The 24,704-nt window shown below is 38.3% G+C and overlaps 1 protein-coding gene across 1 annotated transcript in view; it reads right to left on the bottom strand.

Annotated features, from left to right (window-relative positions):
* The window catches only part of LOC306757615 (plexin-A2-like), a gene marked incomplete at both ends in the record, with an annotated part of 65,029 nt that overhangs the window by 18,196 nt on the left and 22,129 nt on the right, over nt 1-24,704 (bottom strand). Inside the window, 13 exons of the mRNA XM_079242722.1 lie at nt 1,198-1,291; nt 3,588-3,755; nt 4,304-4,440; nt 4,686-4,803; nt 5,912-6,063; nt 8,420-8,619; nt 9,246-9,342; nt 9,910-10,110; nt 11,551-11,665; nt 18,200-18,296; nt 18,773-18,926; nt 19,555-19,678; nt 21,909-22,009. Coding sequence (XP_079098848.1) covers nt 1,198-1,291; nt 3,588-3,755; nt 4,304-4,440; nt 4,686-4,803; nt 5,912-6,063; nt 8,420-8,619; nt 9,246-9,342; nt 9,910-10,110; nt 11,551-11,665; nt 18,200-18,296; nt 18,773-18,926; nt 19,555-19,678; nt 21,909-22,009 — 1,758 coding nt within the window. The remainder of the gene's footprint in view (nt 1-1,197; nt 1,292-3,587; nt 3,756-4,303; nt 4,441-4,685; nt 4,804-5,911; nt 6,064-8,419; nt 8,620-9,245; nt 9,343-9,909; nt 10,111-11,550; nt 11,666-18,199; nt 18,297-18,772; nt 18,927-19,554; nt 19,679-21,908; nt 22,010-24,704) is intronic.

Raw genomic sequence — 24,704 nt, 5'->3', positions numbered from 1 at the left:
CAGAATTATCTTGTAATTTCTATGTTTCATTCACAATACAGTGTTGAATTAGATGATTAACAGCTACCCTTTACTTCCCCACACCTTATTACCACATTTTTAAAAATGTGACAGATTCAAACATGCATGTCATTTCATGTTCTGATGAGACATGATAGTTTAATTTATTAATAAACATGCTTGATTGTATTTAATTGCAAATATATTCACAAGACACTATCCTATCATGGCTATCATTTGCTGACTTCTGTGTTTTCTGACATTGTTCAAAGTTCCTCTTAATACTGAGCTTTCCCTTTCAATTTCACCGGCTCCAGGCCTGCTTTTAGCCAGCTTCAGACAAATCTCAGGTTCCAAAGGGAGCTGTTTCAAGTCAATTAAGTGCTTTTGTGATTCTAAATACTTTTAGGCAATCTAAGTCATGTTTTCAGATATGCAAGATAAAGAGACTGTCTTCATTAAATTCACCAGTGGCCATTTTTACCACATCTCCTTGGTAAAAAGTTTTGCTTTAATCCTTTTATACTTCGGCACTGCTAGTGACACTGTGGAATATGTATTTTTAATTGACCTGCTCAGAGTCTGGGCCGGCATCAGTGACACACCATTTAACTGGCTCAGAGCATACCTCTAACACACATCCACACGTTTTCCACTTAAAAGAAAAAAAACACAGCATTTGGTCTGGTAAAAGCATGTGGTTCAATCATTTCTCTTTTTGACATCTCATCAGTTACCTGTTTAGTATCGATTTCTGAGGTTTCAGTCAGCGCGAACCTCAGGCAAATCCTTGACTGGTCAAAAACACTTGGGGCTGAAGGTGTCTGGACTTTTGCCATCAGAGCCCCGACACTTTAATACAATCAATCACTTTGAAGCAACCTGCCTGAGCAGTTCAGTCAAGCCGAATCAACATCATAAATCAAGGCTCTAAAACTGAGCTCTTTCATGTCAGTTTTTTAAAATGTCACTTTGGAAGGAACTGCTGCTTACGCAGCCTCTTTCTAACCTTTTCTCTTATGTTCAGCTTCGATTTTATAAGCATTGCTTTGAAAATGCCTGCTTTGAAGATGAATATGTAAAAAAAAAAAAAAAAAAAAAGAGTTTACCTTGAACAGAGAAACAGTATGGAAAAGATTTATGTTTGTGTTTGTATCACATTGTTGGGAGTATTAAATCAGGATTCATCTTACTCACATTGACAGATTCATGGCCAGCATATTTGACACGAACCCGAGGTTCCTGAACTACATCCAGGTTAGTCCCAGTCACTGTTAGGGTGGTGTGTCCACTGTTTGAGGGAAGCAAACGCATTTTGTTAACGAGAATTGTTGTGCAGATATGCACACACAAACGCACTGCACTCCAGGTAGCCTGTGTATGAATGCAAACTGCTTTTCCACCATGATTTAATTAGAGCAGCGACCACAGAGAGACCAATCTTTTTCATCAACATTTTCCAGAGAATTTGCATTAATACATGTTGAGGAGGTATAGCTGGTAGCTCGCTCTTTGTTATTGGGCAGAAGAAGCAGATCAAACGGAGAACCAGCTGGTTGCTATTTTATATTCATCCATGACTGTGAGATTGGCATAACATGAATACAGGTGCTGCTTGTTTACATATCTGTGCTAGATGTGATTAAAATAAACAACACACTCTAATCTTTGCATAACCTGTGCTGCAGGGCAAACTTAGAAAAAAAAAAGTATAGAAAAAGAGAGACAGAAGTGAAAATACAGGAAAGATGTTAGAATAAAAATCTGTCTAAAAAAAGAAAAATAACACAAAACAACTGGCCAGTCTAGTCAAGCTAACAGAATGCCAATTCCTCTTGTCGCACTTCAAAGGCTACCTAAGCTTGTAGGGCCTCATAATGGGAATGCACATTTATGATGAGGGCCCTTGATTGCAGCTCAACAAAGCTCCTCCTGTCACTAGGCTGAGGGCCAGGGCTTCTCTCTGAAGTCTAATCTGCAGGGATGTAGTGTTGGGTAATCCCACACGAAGCCAAATTAAGTGCCATCTTTTATTTAGAGGAGTGCAGGTAATGCATTCCTCAACTGTGATAGAAATGTTTATGCAGCAGATTCAGTTGTTGTATTCAAAAATTAGCCACGTCAAACTAATTTCAAGAGTATTCAAGTGAAAGGTAAGATGAATAAATGTGCTGTTTTGAAGATTTTCATTGGTTGTACTCTACATGTTTCATAGAACTTGTTAAATCACAACACCTTGATTCCATGATTACATGCCTTTTCCCCAGAAACTATGGTGTTACTGGGTAACATGTCCTGGCAAAGGTTAGCCTGTGTTGAGTGGGAAATCATATGTGGACTGGAGACATTTTCAGAAGTATTCAGTAACTCTCCAGGAAATAATGCAAACACATTATCTCTGTCTGTATGTGTGTCCTTGACCTATCTCTGCAACAGTTTTTGTAATTTACTTCATACCTGGGAGGTGTGTTGCTGTAGAAGAGATTGTGCAGTGTCAGGTTTGGGCAAGTCTTTTTTGTGAGTATTATCTTGTTCTCAGAGCAGTGGATGTTGTGCAACAGACATTTATTCATACTGTTCTGGCTTTCTTGGCATTATCAGAAATGTAAATCTTAAGGCTATAAATAAAGCGCTCGATGTGTTAGACCTCATTATGTTATGCACTACATAGATTTACAGTTTGCATTGTTTCTCTGTTATTTATAGAATAATCTGTAAAACTTGCAAAAATGAGGATGTACATATTTGTATCCACTCAATCTTCAGTCATCTAAGGATCGGGATCACAAAATCTACAACATACAAGCAGCAATCCAAGCGCGCTTTCTCTTCTGTTAATTATGATCATTTTAAAAACACCATCCCTGTAACTCATTTATGATCGGGAGCTGATCTTGGTTTATTTTCTACTTGGAAAGATCAAAAATTTTCTTTTTAAGTCAGTTTCAAGAAACTATTTTTCGATGTTCATGTTAAAAGATTTTGATGTCATCATTAACTCTGGAAGACATTAAAGTAACTGGACTTCTATTACTGGTTAGCATTAGGAAGATGTGATTAAAAAATGTGAATGCAGATGGTATAACTCCCACTAATGCCCCAAAAACATTTAGATGTCCCTTTGAGGTGGATTTTGTCTGTTTTTAAGAAGAACAGACTGTAAACCATTTAACTTCCAAATATCTAAAGAACATAGCTCACCAGCCGTTTCTAATCTAAGCTGGTAAAAAAAAAAAAAAAAAACGAAAAAACAAATAAGTGATTGACCAGCATATTTCCAGAAATGTTATAAAACTCAGGATGCCTATAAGGATGGAAAAAAAAGATTTCTCTGTGTCTCCCTCAAGAGCATGTCATCTAAAGTTTTGTTTTTGTTTTTTTTTTTTACTTCTGTTGGATTACAACCAACAGCAAAACAGCCTATAGTGCTACCTTCTGACAACATTATGCAGCAACTTTGAAACAGTCAATTGAAACATGTAAAATTCACGTTACATTTTGGCAGATTAATTACAGGATCACCACAGCTTTGCTACCTTAGTAGTGTCTGTAAATGCTATTATCTTAATACTACTGATTAATAATACCTGGTAATGCTCCAGAGGGGTTCAATGCGCTGGACCGTGGGGTCTTCGATGTACTCAAAGGCAAGACTTCCAGGAACTTTGGCCCGGTCAACTCTCAAGCTGACCTGCACTGGTCCTGCTCCAGTCACCGATGGAGCAGAGAAACACACAATCTCTGATATGGTCCTCCTGGTGGGATTACCAAAAGAGAAATTTATTCCTGTTTTATATTGTGACTGCCCACTCGCTGCTTCAATAGCAAGTTTTTGACATCATGTAGCTATGAGCAATAGCGGATTCATTATAGTCTGTCCTCTTCCTTGTTACAGACACATTAGGGATAAAAGCTTTAATTAGAAGGGGCTCTAGCTAATGACTTCTTTGCCTCACCTGCCTGACTGCTACCATGGTAGCCATTTTGGACTTTAAATAGATGTCTATAAATACAGAAAGAAAAGAAATCTTCTGCTGTGAGCTTCATCACCTCCTAACCAATGATTAATTGGTCTTTTCAATGTAAAACACAGACACATATTGGTATATAAAGGATTTTACTTTTCTTTATTTACATAAAATGAGCTCATACTGTGTTTATAGTTAGAAATGATTAATTCTTTAAAAAAAAAAAAATACAGTGTGCAGAGAAACTCTGCATGACATTTTAAATAATGTAAAAATATGTTTTGTAATATCAGATTACAAAGAACAAAAGAAGGCTTTACAACCATCAGACTCACCTGTACAGCTCACATGTCTGATTTCCAAAGTAAACATTAACAGTGCTGCCAGCACCTAGATTCTCTCCGACGATGGTGACCTTGGTGCCCCCAGATTCAGGTCCTCTGCCTGGAGTCAGGGCCAACATTGTAGGGATCTGTAGACAGCCATTTGTTCAGCATTTAAACACAAAATACACCATGTGTTCTGATTTTGATTCATTATTATTTCATCCAAAGTTTAGTATTTTATAACATAACTTTTACTTTTATGACAACTAACACTTTTATTCTGCACATCATTAAGGTTAACTTATAATGATGTGATCAGGCTTAATATTCACAAACAATCTTTATGTCAGAGCAAACTGACGAAAGCATGACAATTCAGTGTCACAATTACCACAAAGGAGTAGAGCTGGGAGGACTGTGCATGAAGCTCTGGCTTGCATTCACCAACACACAGCTTAACTGGACCCGGTGCACTTCCTTCTGGAGCTGCAGCCATTTCACATACAATCCTGTTAACAACAAAACACACACACCATATGAACGAGGACTCTCAAAAACATGAGCATTAGGTATATTAATAATATTTTTAATTTATGTCAACTAAATTAATTAAAATACAATGTCCAAGTGTACACATGCAAAAACATCACTGTACTGAATCACATTTGTTATGAGCTTCTCTGGTGAAAAATGGCCTCTTAAGGCCACTGTGATTGAAGCAGACTTTCATAGAAGTTGTGGGTCAATACAGAGGGCCATCTTTCTTCCTAATGGGAAACCTATAACAGCAATATAACTCAAATGATAAACTACACCACTCCCCATCTCCTGCACGGTTGCCACCCACCATTACCTCCGGTTGCCATGACAGCATAGAGGTTTCTTCAATAAATCACTATTGTCTGTCAGGTCAATAAGATAAAGTACACCATGAATAAGTCATTATAGCAACTGACCCCATGCTGAAATTAATGGTTGTAACAGCGGTAATGCCATGTTTTAAAGCACTGTGTGAGTCAAATGAAAAGTCCTGCTGAATTCATGGCTGTGCGCAAGAAATTCACACCCCAGTACCATCAGAGATCCCAATGAATCGTCCCTGCTCAACCATGCTGTTCAAAGATCACGTGAGTTTTCCAATCTTCTGCTGGCATGTTCTTTTGTTCCCACTTTTTTCTTATTTTTTACAAGGATATAAATAAAGTCCCTGCAGCCTGAGCTCAATCGCATTACATGGCTGTGAGAGAAACACATGGCTAACAGATTGTACCCCCAGTCAGCGACACGCAGCGCATTTCAATTACAGCTGTACCGACAGCCTCATAACGACAACAGCACAGATACCGTCTGTCTCTTCCCTCTGCTCTGACTACAACATGTAATGCAAAACCCCACTCAGTCCCACAACCTGATGAGATATCATGGGGTATCCGGCTTATCCGGTTTAGACCACGCCACGGTTTTAGTGTCAGGGTTGGAGAAGACAATGCATGCATTTCTTTTTCTTCTGTATGGATGTGTGTTTGTGTGTGTTTTTGCTTGTGTACAGAATATCTGTGTAAGTTGCAATATGGGTCCAATGATGTTGGGGCAGTGGAGGTGAGGAGTGTCTCTTACTGCTCTGCAGTGATGTAGCCCTCCTCCTGTGGGGTGCACTGCACTCCTGCCACTTCCACATTATCCTCCAGCTCGGAGAAAGACAGACCCAGGTTCAGGCCCTGGATAGTGACAAGTGTGCCCCCCTCCAGAGGCCCTGCTACTGGGCTTACCTACATGGTAAAGAGAGGGAAATTACAGTAAGATAAAATAACATTTGTTATACCAACATCTCTGATAAAACCAGTGATTATTTAACATATTACAAAATTAATATAATAATATTAAAATAATATTACATATTATAAAACCTGTGTATTTATGTGTTTTAAAATTCAAGGTTATATTAAATGGTGTAGATCAGTGTTTTTCCATTCTTGTTTTCAGCATCCACTGCCCTGCATATTTGATAGACAACCTTGCTTTGACACACCTGAATGAAATGAATCCTTTAAACTGCCTTGTAAAGAATTTGACCAGTAAGTTCAATAATCCAAGCCAGGTGTGTTGGAGCAGAAACACATCTAAAACATGCGGGGCAGGGGTGTGGGGAGCTTCAAACCTCAAGGGCCACAGGCCGGCAAGTGTTAGAGTTTCCCTGCTGCAACACACCTGACTCAAGTCAATGGCTAATTAGCAGACTAGTGCAGAGTTGGATGTCAAGCGCTGTACCAGTCTGCTTATGAAGTCTGCTGTGTGTCAGGTGTGTTGCAGCAGGGAAACTCTGAACACTTTTTAGGATTGTGGCTCTCAAGGACCGGAGATGTCCACCTCTGGGATGGGGTCGTGAGGATCTGTGTTGAGCAAAAGCTGGTGTAGATAACCTCAGTTTTCTGTAAGTAGGGTCAACATAAAAGCATCAAGCATTGGATGGTTCAGTCTGTTCTCGTAAGGACTCAACACACAGGGGGCAATGTCACTTCTTCTCCAATAAATTTATTTATGGAACTTGCATGAGGAGGCTATGATCACTGCCCTTCTCCAGCCAAGTGACAGGCAACATTCCTGCATGTGAAATTTCAACCGCAAGGGGCTTGCCACAAATCTTCGATTTCTATCACTGTTGCACAGCACTACAACCAATCAGCGAGGGTTTCACTGTCTGATCAAGTAGAACCTTTTTTCTGTATCAGCCCCTAGGTCTGCAATCAAATGATGATATTCCACATGTTATTTCCTTTTTTTAAAAATAAGATGAACTTAAGGTTGTTTCTTTCTTTTGAAATTTCATTAGAATGAATAGAAGTCAAATTACTTCTGAAACCTTAAAAGACACATTATAAGAAAAAATATTTAATTACAGGAAGAAAATATTAATAAATGACTTGTAAATGGAATACTTTCATTTCTCTAAAAGGCTTTAGCTTTCTGTTGCTAATTGAAAATAAACTTAAATGAATTACTGGTATGTAGTGGCAAGTAAAGCCTTGAGAAGCCCATTTACAGGCAAAGCTAACACACCAGTAGGGTACATTCTGACCTACAGAGCAGAACAGGAACAATGCCGGAGCAACTCTGCCTTCACTCCCGAGTTGAATCATCCTACTGCAGCTCCTTCAGTAACACTAATAATGTGACAGGGACATCAAAGGCTCTTTGAAGTGGAAGAGCCTTGCATCTCTGTGCCTGACCCACTGTGCCTCATTCAAGAGAATGAACAGGAGTTTGGGACATAAAAGATCCATCACCTTCTTCTAAACAGACTGAATTCGTTTAGCTGTCAAGCACTTAAGGTATTCAGCTGGCTCGGGAAATAGTCTCAAGTAAACAGACGGTTTGCCAGGAAATCGGAAATTGGCCACAGACAAAATAAGTATTTGTCGTTGATATTTACAACCCAGGCTAATGTGTATATGTGACAAGAAAGTCTTGCATGCTTTTCAGTAGAGTACAAGAGGAAACATTCAAAGAAATAGTTTGGTTTAAAGCTTTCATCCATGAGTCTTGAGGAAGACTCAAGGATAGTTTTTTTGTCTTCTAGCACCATTTGATTTTAGGCTGGAAAGCCTCATCATTGATTTAAAATGACAAAATGATTGAATGTTAGTCTTCAGTGTAACATTTTGTTAAAGAATTATTTTCTAAACATATTAAAACACAATCGAATAGCCAGGTTACTCTCATAAAGATAAAGGACTCAGTAAATTAGCTTGTATAACAACCTGGTTCACCTTAGTAATTTTAGCTGTGTAATGACAACAGAGCACCTCCTAAATCACAATTTCCTTTATCATCTTTCTGATTTTCTGAACAAAAATTGCTGCAATATTTTTACCCTAGTCTTAAAAAACACTGTCAAAGAAATTAATTGGAATTATGATTCTCTAGAGTAGATCACTGAAAAGCATCCGTGGGAAACACATTTTTCATTAAACTCATAAAAAATTGGAATGATGATGAAAAGTTTAGCAACATGTTTTTCTATATGGGTGAAGAATCTGATACCCTCTGTTTGCATGCACTCAAACACTCAATATTGTGGGCTCAACTGAATGTTTTGGAGACAACAGTCCAACTGAAACAACAGACCTCAGTAATGCGCGGGTTGGTACACTTGACATTCCTAGTAGAAAGATCCAGCCACCGGCTAGCATAAGGGGAAATGGGAGGACAGTGTTGCTTCATGGTACATCGACCTTCAGCACTGCACCATCCACACTGGAACTTCCTGTCTGCCCTCAGACACATGCCACAGCTGTCCCGCTGGGCACTGCACTTGTAGAGATGGACTGTGGGTTAAGACATGACAAGAATGACTCATTATAGTCAGAATAGATGAGGAATGTCACTTCTTTTAGCAGTAAAAACTTTCAGAATTTTACAGAAACCTAATTCAGTTTAAACTGAACAAATTTAAAAAGATGAATAATGATAAATCATATTTACCTGGCTTGAAATTGTAATAATTTTCAATAAAAAATAGACTTTAATCCTGTTTAATAATTAAAATAATAAGCATGGATATATTCGTATACAGAACGATACTGAAGTATTCTTTATCTTTTTCTCTACGTAAGCTTGTTAATATTTTGCAAAGTTACTTTCTATCGGTGCATATGTTTCAGTTAATGTCCATAAAATGTGTTCTTGAAGACTGTTTATGGATGTTTTAATGTAAATTTTACAGTGACAACAAACACCATGTCTGAAGCCAAAATGGGAAAATGCAAAAAATCGCTTTTCTCTCCTTTTGGTGCACAAGTGATTGGGTCCTCTTTGATAAAAGTCCCTGCTACTGTGAACTTTCTCTTAAGGGCCTTTGGAAACCATGAAGTGCCCTCTATAAACTATCTATCCCCTGTGGATTGAGTGCTTTACACTCCTCTGGTTTGGCAGTGATGGATGGCAGAGGCACCTTTAATCTTCTCGGGATTGTCGATGATGAAGTTGCCGTTCCATACAATGGAGAGGTCCACTGCCAGGTCACTGATCTTCACACCCTCATACATGTACTGAAAAGCAGAAACAGAGATTGAGAGAGTGTTCAGAAAGTGGAAACAGGGAGGGAGAAGTCAAAGAGAGACAGAGGATAGAGTATATAAAAAGATACAGCGAGAGACGGAGTGGGGAAAATGAGAGGATGAAAGGGCGGCAAAGAGACGAGGCTTTTAACCATCTGTCATTTTCTGCCACGGTTGTCTGCTCCTCTCCTCTTTGACATGTAGGGACGCAAACCCTGGCTGGGGTGACCAATCACCCACATCTGAGGAAAATGGCCTTTTCATATACTGTCATAGTGTAGCAAGATAGGGAGTGCACAGAAATTTAACCTGTGATTTGCATTATGTAAAAAAAAAAAAAAAAAAAAAAAATCCCAAGGAATCGTATGTGTTCCTAAAATTTGTTTGACAACACTTTAACACTTTTTCATTTCCTTTTCGTTGCTTTCTCCTCACGCTGCACACCTCAGGCAGTATTCGTAAGGCTGATGCACCCTACGCAACTGGCCTACACAGCATCAGGCTATCTGCCTCATTTGACAGCTGTGAGATTCCCACTGAGAGTGTTTGAGGTCATACCGAGCTGTTTTGGCACTGAACGCTGGTGCTGTTAAAGCGCAATGCTGTGACACGGTGGCTGACACCCTGGACGTTAACCACACACTCATAGCCCCGCTGGCCTGACTGAGGCTGGGGAAGATTTCGGGCCCTCAGGGTGATGGGTCGGACCTCACCAGCAGGAATGAGAATTTCCCCAGAGTTTAGGAGCTGAGGGCAATCCTGTAACATAGAATAACACACACACACATGCACACACATACAAAAAACATATACACATATTACATTGACTCTAATGTATTAACCTTATTAATTCCCATATATAATGCCTGGGATTTACATAACACACTCTTGAGTATTTCTCTTTGTTTTTATGTGCATGCGTCTGCCTGTACTAATATGTTTCTATTACATAAACACGGAAGACTAATGTAGCACAGGGATTAATACCCCAAATAGGGCAAATGGATCCACAGTCCAAATACTATGTGCCGCTAGTGCATGCTGCATTACAAAATAACTATATGAAAGAGTGCAAGGCCATGTCTCATTGCAGTTATTTCACTACTGTAAATTGACTTCCACCATCACCAATTTGCAGTAGTTACAATTCTGAGAATGACATTATATTTCTCCATCTCTCTAACATGACTTTATACCCCTAAAGGATCGGTTTCACCTTTAACAACCCAGTGATTTTAGTTTTCTAACATCATGTCAATATACTGTGAGAATAAAATGCTTGATTATCTTTGTTATTGTGACGGCGCATTCAATCGTTTTAAGATATATTTTTTCAAAAACCATCTTTTTCCTACTTTCAAAATCAAATATGACAACAATGATGAGATAATGAAAGTGTTGCCTGCAAAATGGAGCCCATTAACTTTGGTGATCCTATGAAGTATCAAAACTATACATGTCAGTTTTCACTTATCCAGTAAAAGTTCTTAAAATCTATAGGATAGATTGGAAAAACATTTAGTGTGCATATTTAGATAGAATATCAGACAGAATTTCAATGATGATCTTTTCTTATGACATTGATGACCCACTCACCGATATCCACATGATGTTCATAATTTGGTTCTCGGTAAAATCTATTAAATATAATAGATAAACTGTCTTAAAACTTGGAATACTTTTACAGATATTATATAACTTTGATGACTCTAAGCTTTAAATCTTTCGTCAGGTCAGCATTTGGGACCAGTACTTTAGGTTAGTAATGATGAAACACTTATAAGGGATTATTAATCATTTTCTCATCAGCTTTTTCTGTTTTTAGTATAAATGATCAAATGTTTCATCTAAATATGCTGTCATCTGTTTTCAGTTTCCTTAAAAATCTGTATTGCCCCTTAAATTTTGTATTGGTAGGGCTCACATTAAAAACTAAGATGTATCATCACCGTATCTGTTTGTCATTATGATGTTAGCATAGGCATTATTATATATTAAATTGGTGTGCTGACATTAGCTTGCAGATCAAATCATCTCTGACCTTATAAGCACTCTCAGAGTTTTAGCATGGCTGTAAGCTTTTAATCATGTTGATTATTTATAGTGCTGTTAGGCTTTCTGTGCCTTTAAGGCAACTGTGTCACATATCATTTGATAAATGGTGCTCTCAATACCTAAAGCAGTTTAATGCTACTGTACCTCTGATGCGTTCACTCTACCCTCCTGAAAAGAGCAGCTGCTTGGGTCATGGGTGCACAAGTTGCGGTATTTACACCAATGGCAGCGAAAAGTGCTGTTTACACAAGACAGACACCTGCAGAAGAAAAAGAGAACATTACTATGTAGTAATTCAACATTTTAATCTGCGATCTATTGTGGATTTAAGTTATTCTTAATAAATCTCACTTGACTCCATTTACTCACTTTGAAACAACAAATATGGTGGCAGTGGTGATACAGCAGCAAGAAGATGGAAGGTAGGGGACACTACTGCATATTAAAACAGATGCACTATTAAGTGTCTGTGTTCTAAATTTCCAAACTAAATAATTAGCCATAATCAAAAAGGAGCCATAAAAACAGCACTCTGATACTGCAGCTCAAAGCGAGCAACAAATGCCAATAAATGTAGTGCAGCATCATTAAATTCTGATATTAATTAGCTGCCCTAGGCCAGTATGGACATAAAAATGTGTGACACGTGTGTATAGAAAGAATTTGGGGAGGTGGGGGGAGTATTAATAGAACTGGCAGTGTGCTGCAAACACTGGATAATTAATTATAGAGGGTGATGTGATGCTGAGGTGATGGTGGGGGGGCGGGTTTGGGGAAAGAGGTTCTAGGTTAGGAGCGTGTTTGGTCTGAAATATTAATCACAGGAGTACAAAGGGTCACTCCGCAGCTAATGGAGGCCATATTGGTGTGGAGCAGATGTGATGAGTTTCCAACTGTTTCTGTCTAATAACTTAATGCGGTTATATTATGAAATTTGTGTTTCAGTCAAAGTCCATTGTGGATAAATGGCTTTTGTATCCATAGCGAGCTAATTTCCTGGGTCTGGTTATGAATGCTTCATCCCGAATATCCTGTCCTTCTGTAAACTTAATGTATATTCCTGAAATGAGCCCTGTTTTCGCTGTAATTTATGCCACATTCAAAGTTTTGTAAATTGCAAGTGTAAGAAAATCAGGTCATTCTCAGTAACAACTCGAGAAAGGTAGGAAATCAGTTCTTGTCAGCTTTTGTTGTATGACTCACTTCAAGTGGATTAAAGAAAATGTTTTCAAATAAATGTCTTTAAAATTCATTTTAAACATTGTGTTGATATTACTTGGTTGGAGTTTTTTTTTTTTTTAACTCTCTTATGTTTCTGCAAAACCATAAAAAAATCCTTGTTTGCAGGTGACTTTTAAAGCCGACAAAGACGACTAATTGACATTCATGCCAATAAGATCCTCTGCTGTAGCTGCTTGTAATTGTTATTCACAAAGAAAGACGCTCGTGTTAGTTTACCGTTATGATTAATACAGTTGACATTTGAGAAATGGCTTAAAGTCAAAACAGCTTCCCTGCCCTGTTAGGGAGCTTATATTGGTTGGCATTTAAATAAAGTGCTCTTTAATTTACACAATTTTACCCACTGTAAGCCACCAGGGGAAGGACAAAATTAGAGAGCATCTTTTGTCTCACATACACATTTCTTTGACAGGGTCCTTTGTTACAAAGTTAGGTCAAATGAGTGTTATGTTCATCTATTTTGTGGCCTTTGGAGACTACCAACTGACAGGAAGCTGTATCTACGTGTGAATATGAATAAGGGTTGCAACTAATGAAAACATGTTATTCTATTATAAAACAACAATAATTGAGTTAATTCAACAATTATCCTGTCTGAATGGGCGAACGAGTGCTTTTCTCGAAAAAATTAATCACTTTCAACACAGTAGCACTTACCACTGTGCATGCAGTTACAATTACTGTGTCAGATGATCTGATCTCCCTTCAAAAACTGATTCACCCTACGCAACTGGCCTACACAGCATCTAGGCTATCCGCCTCATTTGATGGCTGTGAGAAAAATTGTGCTTAACATTCTTCACTACATTTAGGTTCAAGCTGCAGGCCCTCCTCTTATACACGGGGGTTAAACTGTGATTTGTTAGATGGGAGGAGGCTCTGCAGTTTTAGCACTGCAGTGAATGTGCTGTGTACAGAGACAACAATATCCAACTGCTTTTGATTAAATATCTTATGTCTGGTGTCTATATACAAACTAGAGTCATTATAAATGTAGTTGGCAGACAGACTTTATCTTATCTTTATCAACTTCAACACGTATCTTTGCCAAAGGCAGACACTAACTCATATTAAGATGTGATGGGGGAAACATTGAAGTACTGGAAAAGTTATGTGAAAATTAAAGTTGGTCATGAAACATATCAGCATGTTGATGTACTTGATACAACACATATAGTATGGGATATCCCAGCCTTTCATGTCCTGGCTGAAGACACCTCTAATCACACTTATATATCACCATCATCACAATAATTTGCCAGTTATGCTCTTCACCTAGCTAAGAACACCTCTGGCTAACTAGTTACCACTAGTTAGTCTCGTTCTTCCAGAGACTTCAGCCAACTTGGAATCAGCTGCTCTTGTTGGTGTTAGTCACCGCTCTCTGGCAGTTAGTTGGCCTGCCTACAGAGTACTATTTTGGGGTATTATTTTAGTGACAAGCTTGGTGTCTCGCTATCAGTATCAAGCCTAAATAAGCAAAGCTAAGGTCTTCTATTTGCCCCATTTCCTTATAGATGTGGCTTGTTGCTTCATGAGAAGAACCATGAAGCAAGCCATACCATTTTAGGGATTGTTCAACCCAGGAAAACATTGATGGAACCTGATGGTTGTGAGTCACACCACCAGCTTCAGCACTCACCCTGGAAAGACGGATCAGGTTCCTAGAAAGATTGCTGGGAAAGGCTGATATCACAGCTTTCACCGAAAATGGTGAAAAACCGTTTACTGATGTACCTGCTAATGTACTTTGTTTCAGAGCTAAAATCGTTCTGGAATAAACCTGGCTAACTTTGTCATGGTGCCAAGCTATAGACAGTTTTTGGACTTGGAAGGCCCCAAAAATGGTGGGTTTGTTAATCCCCTGCCAATGAAGCCCTTATTGGCAGCTTTTTTTCACCCCATCCCACTATCCCCCATAAATGGCCCCACTACATTACGAGCACTGCAGATGCTCAGCAGCTCATCTGGAGAAAATCTAATGGGTGCAAGCTAGTCAGGCTTGTCAAGTTATGTGTTCTGGTGGAGTTTAGGACAAGATTTGACCCAGGAACCATGAACATTCATCCTGAATGAGGTTAGAATCACCACGGATTACATCCTTTGTGTGTCTTGCAGTGCAAGTTATTCCCTGGTCAGGGGAATGGCATCCACGGTGGTGGCACAGAGGCATGTGTGGCAGGCTCTTACTGATATTCCAGACAGGAACACTGTACTTTATTTGGATGAGCTGGTATCTCCTAAGGGGTTGTTTTGGCAATCACTCAACACCATACAAAATTTGAGCTGAGGAAGAAGCAGACTGAAGCACTGCACAGTGTCATCCATAAACATGGGGCCCAAACCTTATGCTAGCACTCTCAAACTTGTGGTGCCACTGTCTCCGATTAAAGCTGAGGTAAGTAATTGCAGAGACATTTTTTTTTTTTTACTCTGGGTGAAATGGTTCCTCGTCCTGATAGTAGTCTATACATTTTGTAATCATAAACAGTAACAGATATAGTTAGACCCCCCAGTTTACTGTAAATCTGTAAAAACTCTGACCAATCCAAACCCTACCTGAAATGGCCAAGACAAGGTGCCACTTTGAAATCTTGCTAGCTCCCTAACTTTACCTAGCCCCGTTTTAAGAGATTAGCAATCCCTACACACTCAAGCTCTCTGTGAATGAAGCTATGCTCCAATAAAGATTTTTATTTTGCTTTCAAAAGAAACAAAAGACCATGCAGAAATTGGACAGTCACTTCATGTTGTTCCACAACAACCCACAAATAGGTGAAATACCCTTCTCCAGCAGTGCTGAAGGTGAGACACTTGGCAGACTGCCTCCCTCTCTAACATGCATGTGCATGCTGGCTTGAGGAGACTGTTGCCGTGGGTTACTGGTTACAGTACTGGTTTCCAGGTGAAAACACCTGTTTAATGTTTGTGAGAAACACAACTGTAGGAAAAGAGACAGTAGGAGTTCGCTGAGAGAAAATAAATATACTGTTGGGATAAGGAGGATAAGCCATATGTGTTTTCCCTGCTGTGGTGGAAAACAAATGTTGCGTTTTTGTTGTTCCAAAGAGAAGGACTGTCTTATTCTGGACTTGAGAGTGTTAAGCAAACAATTAAGAACATACAAGTTCTAAAAACACTGATACTCGGGTCGTTGCTGCTCACAGTTGGGCCAGGAGATTGGTTTGCAGCAGTCGATCTTATGGATGCCTACTTTCATGTCAACATTCATCCAGACCACAGACAACTCCTGAGGTTTGCATTCAAAGGTGTAGCCTACAAATACCAGGTGTTGCCCTTCTGTCTGTCACTTACTCCCCACACCTTCACAGCAGGAATGTGTGACAGAATCTGGCAATATGATATGTATCACAATCCTAGACTGTATAAAAAATGTACGGAGCTTCCACAACATCACCCGTAGGTCTTAAAAAAAACTGAAGTGAATACCATTTACTGGTTCCCACTGTTTCCATCTTGGCAGCATAATATGTGCCGTTGCTCCCGGAAATTGCAAAAATGGGCAAAGAGGTAGAGCTGAGAGTGGGGCTGTGACCATAGGGGTTGATGATTGACATCTATCAAAGTCTGACCTGTCTGTAGCTAAGAGCTAGCCCGAAGCTAACCAGCTAACAGAGGTAGGCGGGCTAAAGCTAAGACACGCTTTTTGCTGACTAAAAACCACGAATATACTACACTTTGCCTTCTTTCAGCCCGATATTGTGTACCTGTCAATCAAAACAACCTGCCCCAGTCATGCCACTTTTCGAGATTAAGTTACTTCTAAATGGATGAGTTATAAAAAATCATTCGCTCACCTCACAGTTGTCATGAAAGTAAATTTGACATTTTAAACCAAATTGTATTTTGAACCAAGCTGTAAAGATGTTTATTTCTGCTGTGAATTTGGCTTTTTTTTAACATAGGACTCTGGGAATTTGCTGTTTTGGGCCCTTAGCAGATGAAGGGTGAACTGCCACTTTTCGCAGTTTTGCATAGGCTTCACTTTTGTCCAATGGAGGTTGCCCCTTGATCACAATACAGGGGCAACGATACAATATAATACGATATATTGTCACATATTGCGACATATCACAATACTATAGGCAAGATGACACACACACATATACATATGTATATACATATGTATATATATATATATATATATATATATATATATATATATATATATATATATACATATATATATATATATATATATATATATATATATATAGATATAGATATAGATATATATAGATATATATAGATAAAGATATAGATATATATATATATAGATATAGATGTAGATATATATATATAGATATATATAGATATACATATATAAGTGTGTGTGTATATGTATATATAATATTTCAATATACTGATACTTTCTTACACCCCTACTTTAGAGCTTTAGAGTGTGTCAAGATGGCATCCATTCCCTTAAGGGTATCCACATTCTATCTTATCCAGAAGATTGGGCTCCGATAGTGTATTATAAAGAGCAGACTGCAGCACATCTGTCGCTAGTTCTGTCTCAAATTCAGGTGTTGGGCTTTTTCATGAATTCCCAGAAAAGTACATTGATTCTGATCCAGCAGTTTTCATTTCTCGAGCTGGAGATTTGCTCCAAGTAGAATCAAATGTCTTTAACTGGGGGCGGACTTGTTCTCCAGAAGGAGTCTTTTTGTCAGAGAATGGCAGCTTCACCCATCTGAATTAACCCAGATAAGTGAACAATTCATCAGAGCTGCAGTGGATCTCATTGCCACTGTGTCCAACACGCACCACTCAGTGTTTTTTTTCCATAACAGATCATAGTGTGTCTCTGGGATTGGATGTCCTTGGTCATCCACGGCTCTCAGCGCTGCCGAGTGCATTTTCACCTGCAGAGATCATACTCCTTGCTCTGGACAGAGATAGATTGATGCCAGACTCTCATCACCTGACCATTAATTTTTTTGTATAAAATATTAGATTTCTAGATTCACTGATCACAAATTTATACTTAAAATCTACCCAGCAGTTTTTGCATAAAGTTGCTAACAAACAGACACACAGAAAAATAGATAAATGCTGGCAAAAACATAACTTCCTTGGCAGAGGTAATTAAAGGGTTAACCCCAAGGTTGCGTTCAAGCGAACAGCGACACAGTAGAGCACAAAAGGTTTTCTTTCTAAGTTTCATGTTTACAACAATCTTGGAACTAAATCTTGCACTAGTTTTACAGAAGAAGAACATGTAAAGATGAATTCATAATTACTTCTAGTACATTTTAATTAGTAGAAAAAGCTGTTAGTTGTATTTATATCTAGGAGAAGTAAGCCAGCAAACTGCCACTTAAAGCAAAGTTGAAATAAACAGGCCATGACAAATGCATCATGTTGATTTAAATGAAACCTGACAGATAAATTGAACTCAGAGGTTATCCAACAGCGCAATCTTAAGAGGGGTTGCAAGCATCAGTACATCATTGCCCCAAATTAAGTTGTGCTTGTCCATTTATTGAACAAATCAAAGGATGAGAGGGGGGGCAGCTGCACTCACATTTTATGTGTGCTGCAGTTGTAGAACTTCACCTCCGTGCTAGCAATCATTTGGCCTGTCTCCTTTGAATTGAGACGAAGCTCCACGCCAGCCCAGTCTGAAAGAGAGTGGTCAAAGGGAGGGCATGGTTAGCAAAAGGGTGGAAAGAGAGAATTGAAAATATTTTAAGAACTTAAAAGATTCAGGCAGAAAAAGAAGTGAGAAAGACTGAAGGAGAGACAAAGAAGAATAGAGGAAAGAATCAAAACAATGAGTGTCAAAAGGAAGTCAAAATGAGAAAAACGTTAATACTTTTATCATTTTCTTGTAAAGAGCCACCTGTCGACTGTTTGAAGAAGGGAATGCTGCTGTTGTCTTAGGAAAGCCTTCTGTCAGAGTCTTCAAATGAGGGTTTAAAGTGTATACTCCAAAGACATTTTGTACTAACCAAATAAACAAAACATTTCAAGCAGTAAAACTTAAATAGGTTTTATAGAATCTACAAAAAAAATATTCAGGTTGTTCACCTGATATTCTGTGATCATTTTGCAACGTTTTCTACATTACAACTTCAGACCTTATATCTACACTCACCTTGACCTTCTGGCGTCTGAGGGACCTCCTTTCCAGCTGGAGAAAGGCACATAACCCTATTCCCTTTGACACGGCCCTCTGCTTGAGCCTGCTGCCCAAAAGAACAGGTAATTCCAGCAGAAAGGTCTGGAACATTGTGCACCTCCAACAGGAGCTGAAAGAGATGAGGGAACATTAAACATGATGATGTTACTAAAAATTTGTATAATTGTATCATTATGTACCATATTACACAGTATATTTTATAACAGAATTTTCTTGATGAGAAAATAAAAAGTTAATTTATTAAACTCTTTGCATATTAAATATACAAGCAGTGCCTAACACAGCTTCTAAAAATGGGGACTCGTGTTTCACGTCCAAAAGTTATCAAAATACCCCTCATCGCACCTCTTATGTTTACTGTTAAGTATATTTTTTATCTCACTTGTAAATTTCATTGAAAGTGGAATTTGTGGTTGTGGAGAAATGTAGGTGTTTTCCAATAGTTGTGCTAAGCTTAACAAACAAATGCCTGGCACAAGATTACTATTTGCCAAGCATTGAATTTAGTCTCTCATCCTCCATTAGTTTATTTAAACCAAAATTAAATAAATACTGTGATGTCCCAGAGGGAGAGTGAACCTTCTGTCTGACTTCACCCCAGAGAAAACTAATCCCTCCCAGGCCTACACTTACTGCATATGTGGATGTACAGGGCTACTTACAGTGATTGCTCATAAACACTGGCATTGTGAGTGAAGTGACAGTGCAGTGATTGGAGAAATGATAAGCAGACTCACAGGGACACCATGTGCTGATACAGCGATGCTGTCTGGGTGAGCAATAACCTTCACACAGCGGTCAATGTCAGTTGCGAAACGGAAGCTCTCTTCCGCCCGCAGACACCGATCTCTCCTCGAGCACCTGTGGAAGAAGGGTGCTCCATTAAAAGAAAATGTTTAAAACAATTAGGACATTTGGGATCTTAAGGATTTTTTTTCTCTTTTTTTTCATGTGTGCGCTTCTCAATCTGTTTACTCCATTTTTAGTGAGACATCTCAATAGCTTTAAGATGCATTTCCATGTTTCAAGAGGATGGATATCTATGAAATAAGTGTTGGAACAGTAATTGCTTAACAACATGCTGACATAAGCATGTAGGCTGCCTAATCAAAACTTCACAGAGCTGCTAGCATGACTGCAGACACTCTCATCAGAATGCAAATGAGGCTGGCAATGTCTAAATCCAAGTTTACATTAAACCCACATACTGCTTCTATCATCTCATGAAGTGTTAACAAATATTTTGTAGATATTTGTTATGGTCATATAAATTATCCTGCTCAAAATTAATTCTGAAGATGTAAAATACCTTTTTAAAGGAACCACTTCATAGGATTTTACATAACAAAGAGGCTTTCTCCCTTTGTTTTTTTCTGCAGAGTAGATACACTCAGTGCACAAAAGCAGAATAAGCTTCAGCTCCTGGATCTCACACCATAATAAAATGTAAGAGTGATGGGGTGGCTGCACAGTGAAACCTTTAGGTGATCTTACAGGAGACAAGAGCAATATAAAAATATATCTTAAGTCCTGAATAAGAATGGAAAGTACTTTCAAAAGAACTTTTTGTTCAGTTTTAGAAAAGGGTAAGTGATTCTTCTCTGCTGATGATATTTTTGTCAAAATCATTTTAGAAATTTAATTTCGTTTTTCCAAGTAGTATAGGGCTGCAAAAAAATATAAAAATAAAAGAAAAAATCTTGAACCGTAAAGTCAAAATTTAGTAGGAAACTACACCCTTTTCTTTTCTCTTTGAATATATAATGAGCACAGTAGTGAGGGGAGACAGTGCTTAATATAGGCTGAGATGCTGCAGAGGGGGTGGCACCTCCTGAGAGAGCTCAAAGAACCCTGAGACCTCTGGTGTAATTACAGCCCAATACAAAGGCGGATTGGAAAGGCAGTGGCAGCTGTTGCTGGCCTGGCTTCTTGAGACAGCCCACAGCCACGGGAGTATAGATGCTCACCTTCTGACTGCACATCAGCTGAAGTGAGGTAGAAAATAAAGACATCTTTTATCTGACTGTCTTTTTTAGCCATTTATTTTTGTCTCTTTCTTGCATCGTGTTTGGTTTGATAAAATCATTTGTTCCATTTTTCCTTCAAGCTTCTTGCATATTCACAAACGTTTGGAAAGAGAAATCCTGAAAGCCATCAACACGACACCGTGAGAGTCATTCAGAGACGCCGATGTGGATTTATCAAGACATTTTAAAAAAGCGTTTTTACTCCACAGTGTGAAGGATCATGCCTCTTTTTGGATAACTGAAGGGAACATGTCGGCTCACTGAAAAGTGCAAGACATTATTTTAAACAAAGAGTGTAATGAGACTTGCAGACAAAGCGTCCATGTGAGGAAAAAAAAAAGGGTGAAAAAACTGTTTAATGGGCTGATTTATATTTCAGTAAGCGTATTTTTCTCCTCATTTTACAGGCAGTTTGATAAAATAGAGTTGCAATTTAAATAATGCTGATCATCATCAAGATATATTGCTAGCTTAAATGCAGATGTGAAATGATGAGACAGTGGTAAATCCCTGGCTGAGGTCAGCTTCAAACACAGCTGCTGGTTCAGAAACACAGCCTTTTAATCTTCTGAATCCCCTTTGCTCCATATCGAGGTGTTATGTAAGCTAACCTAGGGTCAGATAATTAAGATGGAGGAGATAAGCTTGCTCTGTTAGGTCCAAAATGTTCCCTGGGTATGTAAAGGTGCAGTTGGTTCACCCACTGTGACTGATAAACTAATCCCTCCCTCCTCCATTAACACCAGTTGTCCTCTCACTCAGCAGACAATAAAATCTGGTGGTCATGCTGCTTCTTTTGTCCTAAATGGTGCAATTTAGGAGGGATCACAGTGTCCGACAACCACTTCCTGGTTTTCCGTTATTCCTGCCAGCTGTTGATAATGGTGAATTCCAGGGAGAACAATAGGAGTGTCATATTAAAACGCATAAATCATATGAATGCGTGCTTAACCACACTCACAGCTTCCTGCAAGCAGTTTGGTAAACAGTGACGTTGTGGTTTTAATCCCCCAGCTTTGATGTGCATATGTGGGCATGAGAAAAGATAAAAGGAACACACTCACATGTTATACAGGACACACCAGCCACAGTGGGGATCACCAGAGCTTAGACACTCAGCACATGTACCATATTGCTCGCAGGCCTCCACGGGGACCTGGATCACCTGAACCAGAGAAATGACAAAATGAGTTAGAAGTGAGAAGCGTAACAATGAAACACACAAATAAAGATTTTCAACCACCATTTAAATACTGCACTGTTCTGGCTTTTCTAATCTCAACATATTTGAATTATGAAAATTTTATAGCACATTTAAGGAAAATGATACACATCAGTTTTTGTTTTTTTTACACCGGTTATATTTATAATTGTAAGGATAATTCTGTTGGGTTTTTCTTTTACCTTTACTGTTTATTCTCAAGAGGAAATGCAGACCTAACAAATATGTATATTTTAAAAAAAGACAAAAACAGAGGAGGAGAAAGAATGAGTTGCATCTAACCTTGGTCTTTTCAGCTATGTGTGCCAGTGATGCAAAAATAAGCTTTCCAAACCACTAAGCCACTTTGAAACTCAGACACTTGGTTTTTTACAAATTAAACTAAAACTATATATTTGACTACTTTCTGATTACATTTTTAACCAGTGTTTTTAAATTCTGCACAAGGAGTAAGACTTTCTCCTGGGGCTGCAGTTCCATATTTTAACTATATTACATTTTTCACAGCTGCTAAACCAGTGTCATTTCTCACACTAACTTTCTGATATCAGATCCATAATATTGTTAGATTTCTTGAACTCTTCTGTGAAGACAGCCATGTAATCTCAAACACATGGCATTCACACTTGGCAGGTTGCTGTGATTTTATCCACAGATGAGTTGATCGATGCTGTACCAAATGGAAAACAGAAACGTAGCCGGAAATCTAAACACACACTTCCAACTAAAAGAACCCCGCTAACATGTAAAGGCTGCTCCTGCATGTTTCACTTTGTTTCTTTTGTTTATTTTTATTGTCTGGAAATATGGCAATGGCCCAGAGATGCAAAGCAACAAATTCAATGTCATCTTTTACAAATAAAATTCTCATTAACAATTATATACTTTTGTAATCAGTATCATATCAGTCAGTGATTATAATTATTTTTCATGAATGACTGATTTCTTTTGTATTTATTTTAAGTTACTTGTGAAAAGGTTTAATATTTTACTATAGCTAATGCTGTATTTTAGTTTGATTTATTAAACACACAGACATTAAAACTGACCATTTAGTACAGCTCAAATTTTATTTAATTTGCTAATAATGTATATATAGCCGTGCAGAGAGGTTTCAGTTTAAAGCTTTAAATGACTGTCAGCAGCTTTCTGCTTAAAAAAGTCATTTTGATTAAAAAAGAAAGAGGCTTTTTCCTTCTTTTTTCGCAATGTATGAAAAACATCCAAAAAGATAAAACCTAAAGCTTTTTACACAAATGTGTGCTTTTGTGCAGATGCTTAGATGTCTTTAAATAACACATCTAATGACAATTTGACTGTTTTAAAAACACATTTTGTACAAGTTTCCTTTTCACCTTACTTTATGATGATTTATTTTCTCACTCTACTGAAGTATAACGATTAGTTGAACTCTGTGTAAAGATTTATGGTATTTTTAGCACATCTGCACTCTATTACTGCATGAATGTCTTGCAAAGGATAAAGGTCTCTATTTGCTGTAAGTCAATGCTGTTGCACTAGCGCTGCATAAAAAACTCGACTGAGCAGAAGTCTGAGCCTCGCTATTTTCTACTTGGTTATTATTCTTGGTATGGACATATGATGCAAGCAATTTCCTGATGTAAGCAATCACAAATGAAGAGTGGATTATGGATTAGAGTGTCTCCGGTGCTCTTGATAGACTAAGTGGGTACTCTCTTAGGTCTGTGTTGGCAAAATGGATTATCTGCTGCTTCCTACAAATAACTTTCAATTTTTTTTTCAGCAGTTCTGAACCCATTTGGTGCATTCCATTAGCAAAATCATTTTGTAGCATGGGAGGGGGCGAGGACTCTAATCTATGACCTGCTGTGGTTCGGATCATCTAAACTAAGGTAGTTGGTCTGTGGCTGTTAGGCAACATGACCTTTGCAAGAGGAGCGTTTTAGCTGCGCTTTATGCTGGCTTGCAAAGAATCAATTGGAAGCTTGCACCACATATCAGGTTTGATTTGTTTAGTGGAGCTGACCTGAGCAGAAGATGACTTAACTGGATTCAAAAATTATCTGAAGGCAGGGGGCTGAAATTGTAGCTGTTTAGTATGTGAATTAGTGCCAGTCTTATATGACAATTTTGATTTAATAAATTTACTCATGTGGGATCCTCCATGCCGGGAGCTTTGCCTGCTTGGCCTGCAGGGGTGTTGCCGTTGGGCTGAGACAGGTGGGGGGGAACCTTTAGTGTGTGTGTGTGTGTGTGTGTGTGTGTGTGTGTGTGTGTGTGTGTGTGTGTGTGTGTGTGTGTGTGTGTGCATGTACAAGGGAGAGAGTTGTAATTGTTGTTTTATGTAGTATTATGCAAATATGTTTTGTATTATTTAAAGCCTTTTGCGCTTTTCATGTATGAAAAGTGCTTCATAAATTCAATAAAACTTCATATGATTTGATTCATATTATATATGTTTTGCCTTTTTTTCATTTTGTGTTATAGGATTAAAGCAGATCGAATATAGGGCACATAGAGGGTACAACACTTGAAATTGATGACTGAAATTGTTGTGTTGCAATGATGCTATATGCATCTTATGCACAAGTTAGTTACTTAAGTCTCGTTCACATTACTTTGTCAAAATTCTCATTAACAGAACAGAAATTAATTT

This window comes from Telmatherina bonti (genome assembly GCF_933228915.1).
Source record: "Telmatherina bonti genome assembly, chromosome: 6".
NCBI classification, from domain to species: Eukaryota; Metazoa; Chordata; class Actinopteri; order Atheriniformes; family Telmatherinidae; genus Telmatherina; species Telmatherina bonti.
The sequence above is the reverse complement of the archived record's forward strand: the minus strand, read 5'-3'. Positions and strand labels throughout refer to the sequence as shown.